At 41.0% G+C, this 14,691-nt stretch overlaps 1 protein-coding gene across 1 annotated transcript in view; it reads left to right on the top strand.

Moving 5' to 3' along the window:
* Positions 1 to 14,691, top strand: part of LOC116504359 (transcription activator BRG1-like) — an 87,625-nt gene that overhangs the window by 44,108 nt on the left and 28,826 nt on the right. Inside the window, 8 exon segments of the mRNA XM_032211333.1 lie at positions 1,570 to 1,636; positions 3,177 to 3,287; positions 4,534 to 4,776; positions 6,887 to 7,000; positions 8,861 to 8,968; positions 9,868 to 9,954; positions 11,399 to 11,445; positions 13,383 to 13,557. Coding sequence (XP_032067224.1) covers positions 1,570 to 1,636; positions 3,177 to 3,287; positions 4,534 to 4,776; positions 6,887 to 7,000; positions 8,861 to 8,968; positions 9,868 to 9,954; positions 11,399 to 11,445; positions 13,383 to 13,557 — 952 coding nt within the window.

Genomic DNA, 14,691 nt, shown 5'->3' with positions numbered 1-14,691 from the left:
TGTGATGTGCTGCTGTAACTGTTCCAGAGAGCGAGCAGTGAAAAGATAACAAAGTTCAACAATAATAACAATGTCTGAGAAAGTTTTTTTTTTATTATGAATGAGTAGAATTTATAAGTTTGGTTCAGGCATTATACATGTTGGCGTTCACTGACTGTGGTTGAGAAACCTACTCCTGGCTTGTCTGCCCCATTCAAATGGGTTAGAGCCGAGGTGGCGCAGTGGTTAGAGTGCAGCACCGTGGCACGACAAAACCGCGGTCCACTAAAGCGCACCCGATTAAAGTGCGTCGCTGATGTCATCAGCAGCGTGACAACAGCGACCGTGGAGAAAAAAGGGCGCTTTAAAAAGCGCTTTGAAAGCAAGCCGATTCAAGTTAAGGTAAGGGTTAGGGTTAGGGTTAGGTTAAGGGTTAGGGTTAGGTTTAGGGTTAGGTTAAGGGTTAGGGTTAGGTTAAGGGTTAGGTTTAGGTTTAGCGTTAGGTTAAGGGTTAGGCTTAGGGTTAGGTTTAGGGTTAGGTTAAGGGTTAGGGTTAGGTTTCGGGGGGTTAGGGTTAGGTTTAGGGGTTAATTTTAGCTTTAGCGCTCACAGCGTGCTTTTTTCGTCGCGCTGTGATGACGTCAGGTACGCGGTTTCGTCAAGCGCGCTTTAGTCGAACACGGTTTTGTGGTGGAACCGTGCAGCACTGCAGGCCACTTCAGCTGACTGCTAGTTCTGCAGTTCGGCGGTTCAAATCTCACCGGCTCAAAGGTTGACTCAGCCTTCCATCCTTCCGAGGTGGGTGAAATGAGGACCCGGATTGTTGTTGGGGGCGATAGGCTCACTCTGTAAACCGCTTAGAGAGGGCTGGAAGCCCTATGAAGCGGTATATAAGTCGAACTCCTATTGCTATTGTTTTTTTTAATTTAAATGACTTGGTTAAAAAAGGGTAAAACTTTTGAGAAATGAAAACGCTTTGGACAAATGCTTTACTTGAGAAGAAACTTAACTACCAAAGAAATTGGCAACCAAAGATTTTACATAACTTAAAACATTTGTGCTTCATATAGTTATTTAATGTACATTAATTTTGTAAGACTGAAATAATTTAATTCATTTAGTTAAATGATAAGAACTGCTGCATGGGGGGGGGGGGGAAGTATGGCACTGATAGAGTCCATCTGATCAGTCAGCAGATACGACTACAGTTTTGTGTTACACTTCTAAAAAGTTGCTTCTTTTTGGAAGAATGACAAATAATGGTGACAGCAATATTAACTTTAATGTTTGCACCTTTACAGTTTTTAGTTATTTCTTCAAATGATACAATGAACTTAGCTGTGTACATTAATGAATTAATGAAATAGTGAATTTTACATTTTATAATTGCAAATCCTTTGTTTATTGATATTTGTTCATCTTGTTCCATCTTCTATTAAAATAAATTATTAATTTAAAATAAATACATAGAATTTGAGTGCACAGGTTTTTATTCATTAAGCATATGGTTACGAGATCTTTTTTAATTCTTCAAAGAAATCAGAAGATATTTTGTATAAAATGGAATTTTTCACTTTTTTTCTGTTTTAGAACTCTATCAAATTGGGCCTATGAATTTGATAAGTGGGCTCCTTCTGTGGTTAAAGTCTCATATAAGGTAAATATCGAGATTGGGATTTTCATATTCTTTGTCGTGATCTGAAGTGGCATTTCAGTGCTATTCTCTGTCCTTGGATGTATGGATAAAAGTATCTCATTGCTGTATCACTCCTGTGTGTAAGGCCTGAATGTCTTCATCAGATCTTCCACCTCCAATCAGCTTTTTAGTTCCTGACTAGTGGTGGGTTTCAAAAAAATTTGGAACCTACTCTGTGGGTGTGGCCTCCTTTGTGGGAGTGGCTTGCCAGCCATGTGACCTGGTGGGAGTGGCTTGCCGGCCATGTGTTTTCTTTCTTTCTCTCTCTTTCCTTCCTTTTGTCTCTCTGTCCCTTTTTTCTTTTTTTCTTTCATCTCTCTCTCACTCTTTTTCTTTCTTTTTTCTTTTTTTTTCCTTTATTTATTTCTTCCTTTCTTTCTCTTTCTCTCTCTCTCTCTCTGTGTCAGTCTGTCTGTCTCTGTGTGTGTGTGGCAGTGGTGGGTTTCAAAAAATTTTGGGACCTCTTCTGTAGGTGTGGCCTGCTTTCCGGGTCCACTGGTGGAACCTCTTCTAACCGGTTCGGTAGATTTGACGAACCGGTTCTACCGAATAGGTGCGAACTGGTAGGAACCCACCTCTGTTCCTGACCCTCTGCTTCCCTTTTCTCCTCAGGTTTTCCTTTTTTAAAATTTTTCATGTTCCTGTTTCTCCTCAATTCTGCATGTTCCCTCTTAGCTTTTCAAACTGTTCAGCCAGCCCCCACAAAGCTTATTCTTCTGTCCAAAAATGTCAAGCACCCAGGAAATCACGATATTCAGGCTGTTCAAATGTGTATGAAGATTTATTTCAAGCTTAAACTCTCTACAAGAATCTGGCCAACTAACGGTTAAGGGAAATGTGCTGGAGATAAGAGAGGCATTCAAGGCTAGACTTCGATCTACCTAGTTACACGTTGCCAGATAGAAGGAAGGTGGTGTTCACTGTGTGAGTTTTGGCCACGCGTCCTCTCTCAATCTAGCCTACCTCACAACAATGTTGTTATGGGGAAAAACTGGACTGTGGATGCCACTGTGAATTCCTGGAATAAAGGTGATATAAGAATGTAAGGAAAAAAGGAACATTTGCACATACTTGCAAATGTCTACAGATGCAAATAAACACATTAATTGGAACAGAACCACAATACACTAAATGACTGGAATTGCAGTTAATTGAAATGATTTAGGTATTTCTGACCAAAAGACGACAATCAAAAGATTACATCTTTGTTTTATTAAAGATTAAATCAATCATTAAATAAATCTTGCAATCTATACCAATTACTATTTCTCTACTGATGACGTGTTTGACCCCTCCCTCGGGCTCAGCCTGGTCTACAAAATCTTCTGTGAAGTTTAATTCCAAGCCCTTCTCTGGGCTACTGATTTGCTTCCCTATCATGTGGAAAGTTTATAAAGTAGATCAGTCAATTCATTTCATGGTCGTACATGCAAATAAAGAGCATAGATTAAATATCAAAACATATACTTAGTTTTTGTGTTTGTGTGTGTGCTTTTTTTAGGGCTCTCCAGCTGCAAGACGGGCATTTGTACCTCAGCTTCGAAGTGGAAAGTTTAATGTTTTGCTTACTACATATGAATACATCATCAAAGATAAACACATTCTTGCAAAAGTGAGAGTTCCCTGTTGCTATATATTTTTATTAATGTGGTTCTACTTATAATTTTTTTTTCTTAAAAGGCAACTGAGAAGAAATTGATTTAGGACCGTGTTTTTCAAACTTGTCAGCTTTACAATATCTGACCTGAACTCCCATGCTGGCTGGGAGGAAAAGTTGCAAAGTTTCGACAAACACTGATGTAGAACAACAGAAAAATACCATAAATGTATAAATATACAATCATAGAACAATGGCAGCGAGCAGTAAGGAAATAGCATTAATGTGCATTGTCTGTGGGTTATTCAGGCAAGCATTATCTGTGTCCCAGTGCTAAATGCCAATACATTTATATGTACTTTGAGTGTTTTAAGATTAACCTAGGAAGTTGTGAAAACATTCTGAAAGAGATCAGTGGCAAATGAATTCCATGTGGTAACCAAAAGGATAACATGGGCGTGTTTGCGTAATCATCAGGAATCAAGCAGATTTTATTTTGTTTACTTTAGACCAATGTTTCTCAACCTTGGCAACTTGAAGATGTCCGGACTTCAACTCCCAAAATTCCCCAGCCAGCGAATGCTGGCTGGGGAATTCTAGGAGTTGAAGTCCAGACATCTTCAAGTTGCCAAGGTTGAGAAACACTGCTTTAGTCTATTACTAGTTTGGGGGGGTAGAAAGTGGGAGGAGGCAGGAAGTGATAGAATGTGTGTATGTGAATGTGTTGGATGTGCTTCTGCTGATTTTCTGCAGGTTGCTTAGCAGCATTCCAACAAATTTTCAAAGATTGGTTTGTAATAACTGAATCACAACTTCATGGCTGTGATTAAATTCAAGGAGCATGTGATATCTCAACTAAGCCTAGCTTTGGCAAACTGTGGAACTGGGGTTGTTTGCCAGTCTCAAGATCTACCAAATTATAAATGAATATTTTTTTATCAGTTTTGAGTTAAATGAGTTATTCTAAAAATAGTGTTTTGTTATAGCCTGTACAAATGAGATGATTTTATTTTTCCTTCTTTAATATTTTTGCTAGCATTTGTGAAACGGAATAAATAAATTAATGGCATGTTGAGGACTCCTATTTCACCCCTCTCGGGATATATATACTGTTTACTTAATAACATTTTTTAAGCCAAAATCGGTAGCAACCTAACTCAGACAGTTCGTGTCTTTACAATAAGAATGTGTCCTGGGCAAAGAAGTTTTGTTATTCTGCAATTCAGGCAAATATTTACAACTGCCAAACTCATATTGTCAGATTCGTTGGAAGTACATGATTGTTGATGAAGGTCACCGGATGAAGAATCACCATTGCAAGCTAACCCAGGTTCTGAACACACACTACGTAGCCCCACGTCGTTTGCTGCTGACCGGAACTCCACTACAAAATAAGCTACCAGAATTATGGGCTCTGCTCAATTTCCTCCTTCCAACTATCTTCAAAAGTTGTAGCACGTTTGAACAGTGGTTTAATGCTCCATTTGCCATGACTGGAGAAAAGGTAAGGGCCGAAAGAAGCATCTAACTCTGTTCTTCAACTAAGGCCTTGTGAAGTTCTGCAGAACCCTCCAGTGGGTTCTGTTCTGACCCCCACTCGTCCCACACCCATACACTCCGAGCCAAAGATAAGTTACGGCATTTAACAGACAGAGAGGTCCTTGGCAGCAAACCGGCAGAGACAAGCTTGGGCAGCAATCCAGTACAGATAAGCCGTGGCAGCAATCCAGCCTGCCAAGCTCACAATAATGTTCTCCAACATTAGTTCCTGCTTTGACTTCTGCAAAAGGGGTGTGTGCACAACAGTCCTTTTATAGTTTGGAGAGGAGCCTAATGACCACCAGCTGAGTGCAATTACCTCCTGTAACTGCGTAATTGCTCCTTACGCCTATTAGCTCTCTGGTGGTGGGCATCTAGGAGCAACTCCCTTGTCTCCTCCCCACTGGTCCAAAGCTCAGGTGCCTCCTGGTGGCCAACCAGCCTCTCTGCACCCTGCTCAGAGTCAGAATCCTGTCCAGGGTCCTCCAAAGCCGACTCGTAGGGCCCCTCGCTGTCGGAGTCTGGTGGCAGCTCCAACGGCTCCTACTGGGCCACAACAGGGTTCTGTCTGAACAATGGCAGTCTGCCTCAGATATTGCAGTCTCTCCTGTGCAGGGTAGCCTGTTCCACTTAAGAACAGAATTTTCTTACTCTTTGTGGTGGATTCATCAGTGTATCATAATAACCTATTGTACACAACTCCAAATAATCTGATTATAGTAGTAAAGTATAGCGTTGCCCAAACATTGGGATTTTATGGTTGAATTTTTTTGAAATGAGTTTTGTTTTTGAATAGATTATTGATAAACAGTTACCCAAAGCAGCTTCATAGACAGTATTTAAATTTAGTCATTTGATTGGTCATTCATTGTTGAAGGCAACATGTTAGGTTTAGAAAGCTGGAGAAGAATCAATGAAATAGCGTATTTTTCGGAGTATAAGATGCATATTTTTCGGAGTATAAGACGCACCTTTTTCCCTCAAAAAAGAGGCTGAAAATCTGGGTGTGTCTTATACAACAAATACAGCATTTTTTTGCCTCCTGAAACCCCGCCCCTTCACCAAAATGGCCGTGCATAGCTGTTTAGAAGGCTTTCAGAGAGCTCCTGGGGGCTGGGGAGAGCAGAAATGAATGAAAAATGGGCCCTTTTTTGCCCCCCAGCCCCCAGCAGCACTCTATAAGCCGCCGTAAGGCTATGCATGCACGTTTTTTGCTCATTTTTGCCCCCCCTACCAGGAGCATTCGGCAAGCCCCCCACCCCACCCCAAGGCTATTCATGCCTCTTTTTGGGGAAAAAATGGGCCCATTTTTGTGAAATACGGGCCGTTTTTGGGAGGTTTGCAGAGTGCAAAAACATTTTTTCCCCTTTTGGAAAGTTTTTTAACTGATTGATGATGAGAATTAGATTGATCCAAGTGCTGTGCCAGCAGAAACAAAGTCTTAGGTGCTGCAGATTGTCAGCTATTTCCTTCTCCAGCACATGGATAAATACACCTGGAAACATCTACCTACCTACCTACCTACCTACCTACTCTCTCTCTCCCTACCTACTTACTATATTTCTCTCTTTCTCTTTCTCTCTCCCCCTCTATCTACCTACATACCTACCTACCCTCTCTCTCCCTACCTAACTACTCTATTTCTCTCTCTCTCTTTCTCTCTCTCTATTCCTCTACCTACCTACTCTCTCTTCCTACCTACTGTATTTCTCTCTCTCTCTTTAGCCCTCTGCCTACCAACCTACCTTCTCTCTCTCTCTCTCTCCCTATCTATCTACTGTATTTCTCTCTCTCTATTTCTCTCTCTCTCTCTCTCTCTCCCTTTATCTACCTACCTAACTAACTACTCTGTCCCTACTTACCTACTGTATTTCTCTCTCCCTCTATCTACCTACTTTTTAAAAAAAAAATTGCCTCTTCAAAACCTTGGTGCATCTTATACTCCGGTGCGTCTTATACTCCGAAAAATACGGTAATATATATATATATATACATTTTTATAACTGTGGATATATAATTAATGAATGGTATTTTAAATATTGGTGTTTCCTTGAATTTATGTGTTTTTTATACAGGTGGATTTGAATGAGGAAGAAACTATTCTAATTATCCGTCGTTTGCACAAAGTTTTGCGCCCCTTCCTACTGAGAAGGTTAAAGAAGGAAGTAGAAGCGCAGCTACCTGAAAAGGTAAGTATATACACTGGAGACTGTTCCAGATTCTTTCTAGAATCTGTTTGGCTCATGGAATGGTTTGTTGTTTCTGGTGTTTGTGTAGATATGGGGTGGGGGACGGGGACAAAGAAATGGCTGCTATGGATGTCAGAGGTAAGCAGCCCCTTTGTGTGCATTTGATTTCTCTGCCAGCAAGCTTGGGCCTTTTTTTGCTGGCAAGTGTCTACATAGAATCCCAGTTAATAGCGGACCAAAAGAATCAGAGCTCTGCCTATAAATGTTTGACCTCTCATTTTCAACAAATGCTCTACTGCTTTTTTTTTTAAAAGATTTTTATTAACAAACATGTAAAATACACACAGACAAAATTTAGACGTACACCGCATTTATACAATACAATACGAACAGGAACTTCCTGTTCTTTCTATTAGCAATTATCAATCGATACCGTCCACCTTATATTATTTAGTTAGTTTGTCCATTTCAGCACAATTCATAACCTTTCTTATTATTTCATCTTCGTTTGGAATTAATTTGTTTTTCCATTTCTGGGCAAAGGCAATCCTTGCTGCCGTAATTATATGTAGTATTAAGTACTGGATTTCTTTTTTGTATTTCGCAGACATTATTCCTAATAAAAAAATCTACTGCTTTTTCTGTATACATCTGCAAGAGCTAGAGAAAGACTCGCTTCGGCTTTGATCAATATTTTGATAAGAGATTTAAGATGAAAAGTCAGAGGTAGCTGATACCTATAACAACATCTCCCACCAAAAAACATTTTTAGATCTCTTCGACTATAGACTTTAAAAGGACATTACTATACTGTTTATCAGAATACCAAAACACACTTCATGAAGTTGTCATGTGACAAACTAATCCACATGCATTCACATGCAGTGTTGAAACACACATATAAAAGAGGCAGAGTTTGCATTATGATATTACAGATATGTTTGCTATTTACCACCATAACCACCCAAAACTCAAGACCTTTTAAAGCAAATTCTCATCAAGAAACCCATTGTAATATTTAACAAGAATTGGGTTACCTTTATGTCAATGCTGTTAATAGTCCTATGAAAATAACCAACATTACCCAGATTGTTCACAGAGCCTGAACCTTTGGTATCTTCTTGGAATAGTTTGATCCTCAAAACATGAAATATCATCTTTTAGTGATATTAGAGAAATTTCCAATCGGAAAATTTTATATGATTCTGTAATTCTTGCTAAATGTTTGGGGAAAACACTGTTTTTTTCAATGTTCAAGTTCATAATTGTATTGGTCTGACATGTGCAATCCGTTTGTCATGCTATATAAAAATAAAATAGCAGAAATCCAACAGAATGGCACTCAACGGATCCTCCAAATGGGTTGGCAACCATGGGTTTTTGACCTTGTATGAAATCTCATTTTAGAAACCCCTGCAAAGATGATCAAATCAAGTGGATTTGAGATTACCAGCCACTATGGTTCATTGTAATTATTATAAGAATGGTATCTGCTACTGCTAGCACAGCTGCAAGAAATGAATCTGAATAGATTACATTGTCTGGAGGAAAAAGTGTCTCAAAATTGATGCACCTCAAATCTTCTCCGAGATGCCACGTACAAAGCTAGTACATTGATCCAGTGTACATTTTCAGCTCTGCCTAAAAACTATGAAGATTTAATCTGGAGCTTGATACATGCACGGTGCTCTACAGCAAGCTACATCCCTAGCCCAATAAATTTTAAAGATGCTGCTTATGTAAGATCAGAAATTTGAAGAAGCGCTAAATGTCAACCACCAGCATAATGTTGGATTCCATGGAGTTATGAAAACAGTTTGCGTTTTAATGAATCCCATGTGTCTTCTCTCTTCCAAACAGGTAGAATATGTTATTAAGTGTGATATGTCTGCATTACAAAGAGTGCTTTATAGGCACATGCAGGCAAAGGGAGTGCTGCTTACAGATGGATCTGAGAAAGACAAAAAGGTTTGGAGAGCATATTTTTACACTATTGTGAAAAAAAGGGGTGGCCATTCTTTTATTGGACTGATTTATTACATTCCTGAATCGGAATACAACCTTCAGCATCCCTATCAGTCGGATTACTTCTTTTTCGGAGCTCAGGACAGGACATAATGGCTGGCTTCAGCTAGTTCACAGAGGGACTCCCCATTAGATAGACAGGCTTGTGATCCCAACCTGGAAATGGGCAGCAGATAGGAAATGGAGCCAGCATTTAATTTTTTCTAATATGTGGAGTGTTTCGTAGATAGTCAGAATGAGGCATAGTCAAAGTGCAACCAAATATTTGGATTAGTGATAGCATTCCATTGATGTACAAATCATTATATTGTATTTCTGATCATAAGAGTATTTTAAAGCATAATGGTCAAAACATTCATTTGCCCCCAAATTTGAAGCTATATCCAAGTGGTTGGGGTTCCCTGCTGTAGCATTCTTTTTTTTTTTTTTAGATCTTCCATGAAATCCTTTTCAAATGAAGTTTCTGGATAGAGAGTGCAATATGATAAGAGATTGTTGTCGGTGGAAGAAATTTGTGGGCCTTAAAAAAAATAAACATAGATTTTTTACACATTCCTCGAATACTTTATGTGCTTAGTTTATGTGTTGAGAACTTAAGCCTCACCCAGATAATAGCAAAACGAGACTAAACTAAAACAAAAAAAAACTTCAGGGAAATGAAGTTTAATACATTGAACGTCCCATGTCTGGTTCCTTTTTCAGTGTCCTACTCATATAGCTATAACTATCCAGCCTTTGCTCTATGGTTTGAACAGTGTGGAAGAAACAGGGCCCTGGCAACGCAGGTATGCTATAAATAGTTTGCCTTCTTCAATATTTTTCACACTCTTTTTCTCTTGCAGGGCAAAGGTGGTACGAAAACACTCATGAACACTATTATGCAGCTGCGGAAGATTTGCAACCATCCATATATGTTTCAGCATATAGAGGTAAAGATGTAGCACTCTTAAAGAGAAGACTAGGAAAGAGAAATGTGCTGGAGCAAATGCGTTGAAGGATGGGTTAATGGGAGCGTGTGTGGATACATTACTGCCATGCCTATTGAACCATTTCCCAGACGGACCCAGCTCATAATCTGGGGCTTCTTCAAGCAGCAGGTGGCAATTGTGGCCAGGAGGACCTTTGCTCAATTTCATGTTGCGAGCCAGTTGTACTCTTTCCTGGATTATGAAACTCTTCTTTCAAACTCTCATGCCCTGGTCATCTCCCTTACGGACTACTGCAATGTGCTCTACATGGGGCTGCCTTGAAGAGTATCTGGAATCTGCAGCTGGTGCAGAATGTTGCCACACAAACAGTTTTGAGCATCCCAAGGGTTGTTCGTGCAACACCTTTGCTGTGTGAACAACATTGGGTGTCAGTTTGCCTCTGAGTTCAATTCAAGATGTTAGTTGTCATCATTAAAGCCCTTCATGGCATCGGATCAGGCTACCTAGGAACTGTCTTGTTTCAATTACATTGACCCATTCCACCTGGTCTGACAGGGAGGGCATATTATAGACCCCGTTGCTTAAAGAATTTCAGCAGGTGAGGTCTGGGAAGAGAACCTGTGCTGTTGCTGTCACCCTATAGAACACCCTTGCCCCCAAAGGTGAGGCTGCCCCCCTCCCACTCTCCTGGTCTTCTGGAAGAGCATGAAGACCTGGCTCTGCCAACTGGCATGGGAATCTTAAGAGTGGTACGCAGATGTATACATTTTATTATTATTGTTCCTGAAGCAAATAGTTCTCAAGGAATAGCAGTAGAAGTTGTCTATCCTTTTTTCTCCTCACCCTGGCATCAAAAATTGTACTCTGTTGTCCAAAGTGATATATATGGAACTCTGCAAGGAAGAAGAGAAATCTTCAGTTTGCTTTATTGGCTGAAGCTTTCCAAAATACCATAATTCATGACTGTCCCTCCTTCCTCCAGGTTTATTCCAAAATTAGTGAAGCTCACGGGTTAACATTTGGTTCCTCAATATAGTATTGTATGTATACCAATACATATCAAAATGTATTGGACTTCAATAGTTTCCTGTTAGTTTTTTGGAGAGCACTCAGTAGAGAAAGGCTGATTGTGAAGAACTTTGCAACATTATAAACCCTAAGTACTTGGAAGTCTACATTCATGACGTAAGCAAGCAAAAATCTCCAGCTGCTTTGAAAATAATTTTTAACTATAATTGAAACATCTGTTTATTTGAAAAACTGTTTAATTGTATTAATTTAAATTAAATTAAAAGAATGGCTTAGTTACTAGCCTAAGATGTGTAGTACAAGCCTTCCAGACTGTTAACTATCAAAATGCCTTTTGGAGGCAAGAAAACCCTCTATTGTTATATTTGGCATCATTTCTTCATATTTATGTTGGTTTCCATACATTTTGTTACAGGAGTCCTTTTCTGAGCACTTAGGCTTCACTGGAGGCATTGTGCAAGGGTAAGTTGCATACTCTAAAATTTGGGGACTATGTCAGGGGGTGTCAAACTGGGGGCCCACGGGCCGGATGTGTCACGTGCAGGCCACCCCAGCTCCGTGAAGGGGAAAAACATCGCGAAACATCACGTGGCAGCGTGAGATTGACACCCAGGGACTATGTGTAGGTTTTCTTTGTAAAGACTCAACAGTCTGAACCAATAACGTCATCACACTTGGCTTCTTAAATTCCAGAGGCATCTCCTACCTGCTCTTGATGGAAAATTCTGGCACTAGGACAATTTCTCATCCTATGAATTAATGTTTTGGGAGTGATGCTTTTTAAGGTCTTGGGCTTCTATAAAAAGCTTGTCTGGATTTAATTAATTTAAGATCAGTGCAGGTAGTTTTCATTCACCGACCACTTGTTCAGCGACCATACATAATTGCAGCGGTGTTGAATGAGTGGTACAGTACTTACATGGCCAGTTCTCAAAAGCTCCAGCCTCCCCAGCACCCTTCAGTCACACTAGCACACGAGAGCCGAGGTGGCGCAGTGGTTAGGGTGCAGTACTGCAGGCCACTTCAGCTGACTGTTATCTGCAGTTCAGCGGTTCTAATCTCACCCGACTTGGAAGCCTTCCATCCTTCCAAGGTGGGTGAAATGAGGACCCAGACTGTGGGGGCGATATGCTGACTCTGTAAACCGCTTAGAGGGGGCTGAAAGCCCTATGAAGCGGTATATAAGTCTTATTGCTATTGCTAGCAATTTGGGTGCTTGGCAACCGGCTCACAATTATGGTGATTGGCCATCATAAAAGTGAGCAGGCAAGTCACGTGACTGTCCCTGCTGGTTTTCCACCAACAGAGTCATTGGAGAGAAGGTCACGTCACTCTGGTAATTCCCCTTTGCCTTCCTGCACTTGCACCCCACTGTGCTGTCCATCCCCCTCTTCCTGTGCTCTACCCCATTGTGCCATCTATCCCTAAGGCCTTCCTATACTCCTGCAGGACCACATCATCCGTCCCCCACTCTTCTTGTGCATAGACCTCCCAAGCTCTCTCCCGGCCTGCCTCAAATTATGTCTAGCCTGTATCAGCCCTCCCGGAGTCTCTCCTGGCCTCTCCCACTCCCCCGGAGCATCCCTGAATTGTTTACCTGGGATTCCTCCCAATTCCCACTTAACAACCTGCACGTCTTGGCTTTTGAGATTGTTGTTGCTAAGAATTATGATCACATGACATTGTGTTTTACCACCACTCCCCCCCCCCCAGCAATGGAAATTCCAGTTCCAGCTGGAACTGGCGCAGGTGGCGCAGTGGTTAGGGTGCAGTACTGCAGGCCACTTCAGCTGACTGCTATCTGCAGTTCAGCGGTTCTAATCTCACCGGCTCAAGGTTGACTCAGCCTTCCATCCTTTCGAGGTGGGTGAAATGAGGACCCGGATTGTTGTTGGGGGCAAAATGCTGACTTTGTGAACCGCTTAGAGAGGGCTGAAAGCCCTATGAAGCGGTATATAAGTCTAACTGCTATTGCTAACTGCTATTGCTTAAACCTGACAGCTATTGGTAGTAGTGGAAAATAGCTTCTATTCATAAGGCAACAGCAAAGGCCCGGTTTATTCATAAAAGCAACTTAGAGCAGTGTTTCTCAACCTTGGCAACTTGAAGATGTCTGGACTTCAACTCCCAGAATTCCCCAGCCAGCAAATGTTGGCTGGGGAATTCTGGGAGTTGAAGTCCGGACATCTTCAAGTTGCCAAGGTTGAGAAACACTGAACTAGAGTATCCTAGTTTTTCAAATTTAGGAATATAGGACTTCTGTGGTCTAAAAAGAGAGAGAGAGATTCTTCTGCATAAGTTTGATATAGAAGGGGAATCCTGAAGTTAAAACATGTGAAACTGTTGGTTTTGGTGGGAAGAAAAACCTTCCTTTTTTCTCTTTCTCATGCATAACCTAGTCTTGATCTTTATCGAGCTTCCGGGAAATTTGAGCTCCTAGATCGTATTCTTCCCAAGTTGCGAGCTACCAACCACAAGGTATTGCTCTTCTGTCAGATGACCTCCCTCATGACCATAATGGAAGATTATTTTGCCTACCGTGGATTCAAATACCTCAGGCTAGATGGTAAGTTTGTCAGTAGACTTAACATGCTGGGCAAAGTTTCTATTGGGAAGTACCAATTTGACTTGGCTACAGAGTTTGCTTGAAGAGTTATGAAGTTCTAAGTTATGAAGTTTTGAGTTGCATATAAAAAGATGGAGGGTAATTTTCCTGCACTGAAGATAAATATGTGTTCTTTGTGCATGCCTACATATCTATATATGCATACACACACACACACACACACACACACACATATTTACTGTATGTGCAAGTTGCCATGTTAAGCCACCGTGTTGGCAATGTTCACACACTAAGAATGCAGCCATTCTTTTTCATGTTCTTTTTGCACAATCTTTTTCTCAGGCCTAGGGCCTGGGTCATTTCTGTGAGGACCAGAATGTCTCTTCAGGGAAAAACAAGAGTGACATGGTAATGGCTACATCACTCAGTATGAGTAGAACCAAGCTGGATTGTTCTTCCCAGTGTTATTACACGCAAGCTGCTTAGAACCGCTCTCTTAAGATGTAAATCTTTTTAAAAGTACCTGGTTCCTTTGTAGGTCCATACCTTTGCCCCATAAGACCTCTCCTGGCAATATATTATAAATCACATTAAAAACCATGTTAGTGTGGAGCTGCTTTTTAGAAGTAGAATGGCTCCTTCTCTTCAATATAGGCAAAGGGAAATTCTCTTCAGTGCTGGTAGAAGCCATTTGAAAGTATGTGTCAGACCTGTCCCAGTCAGGTCCCTTATGAAAGAAAGACCCTCACTTTCATCTTGGTGAAGTGACAACTTCTTTTACTAAAAGTTTCTGGCTCTAGTAAAGTCAGGTTAGAACTAAGGTTCCTGCGTAAAAAAGCTATAAATTTCCCCCCATCATCCCAGTCCTCTCCCATGACCAGTCTGTCTTCAGCTAATGAAGAATTGCATAGGTGTTTTGAGAAACGGTGAGTTGTTTGGGGCAGTCCGCATTCCATTCAAGAGAGTGTGGCCTTGAGTGCTGCACAAATTGGTTCTGTGCTTCTCTGATCTTAATGAAGCTGTTCATCCCCCCCCTCCCTATTTCCATCGCATCCCCACACAGGTTTATTGCCCATATTCTCCCCCAATGCCTCCTCCCTGTGATGGCAGGATGCTCGCGCAACACCAAACCAGAGAAGGCA

Source organism: Thamnophis elegans, chromosome 2 (assembly GCF_009769535.1).
Source record: "Thamnophis elegans isolate rThaEle1 chromosome 2, rThaEle1.pri, whole genome shotgun sequence".
NCBI lineage: Eukaryota > Metazoa > Chordata > Lepidosauria > Squamata > Colubridae > Thamnophis > Thamnophis elegans.
Note: the sequence above shows the minus strand (reverse complement) of the source record. Positions and strands in the feature narration are given on the sequence as shown.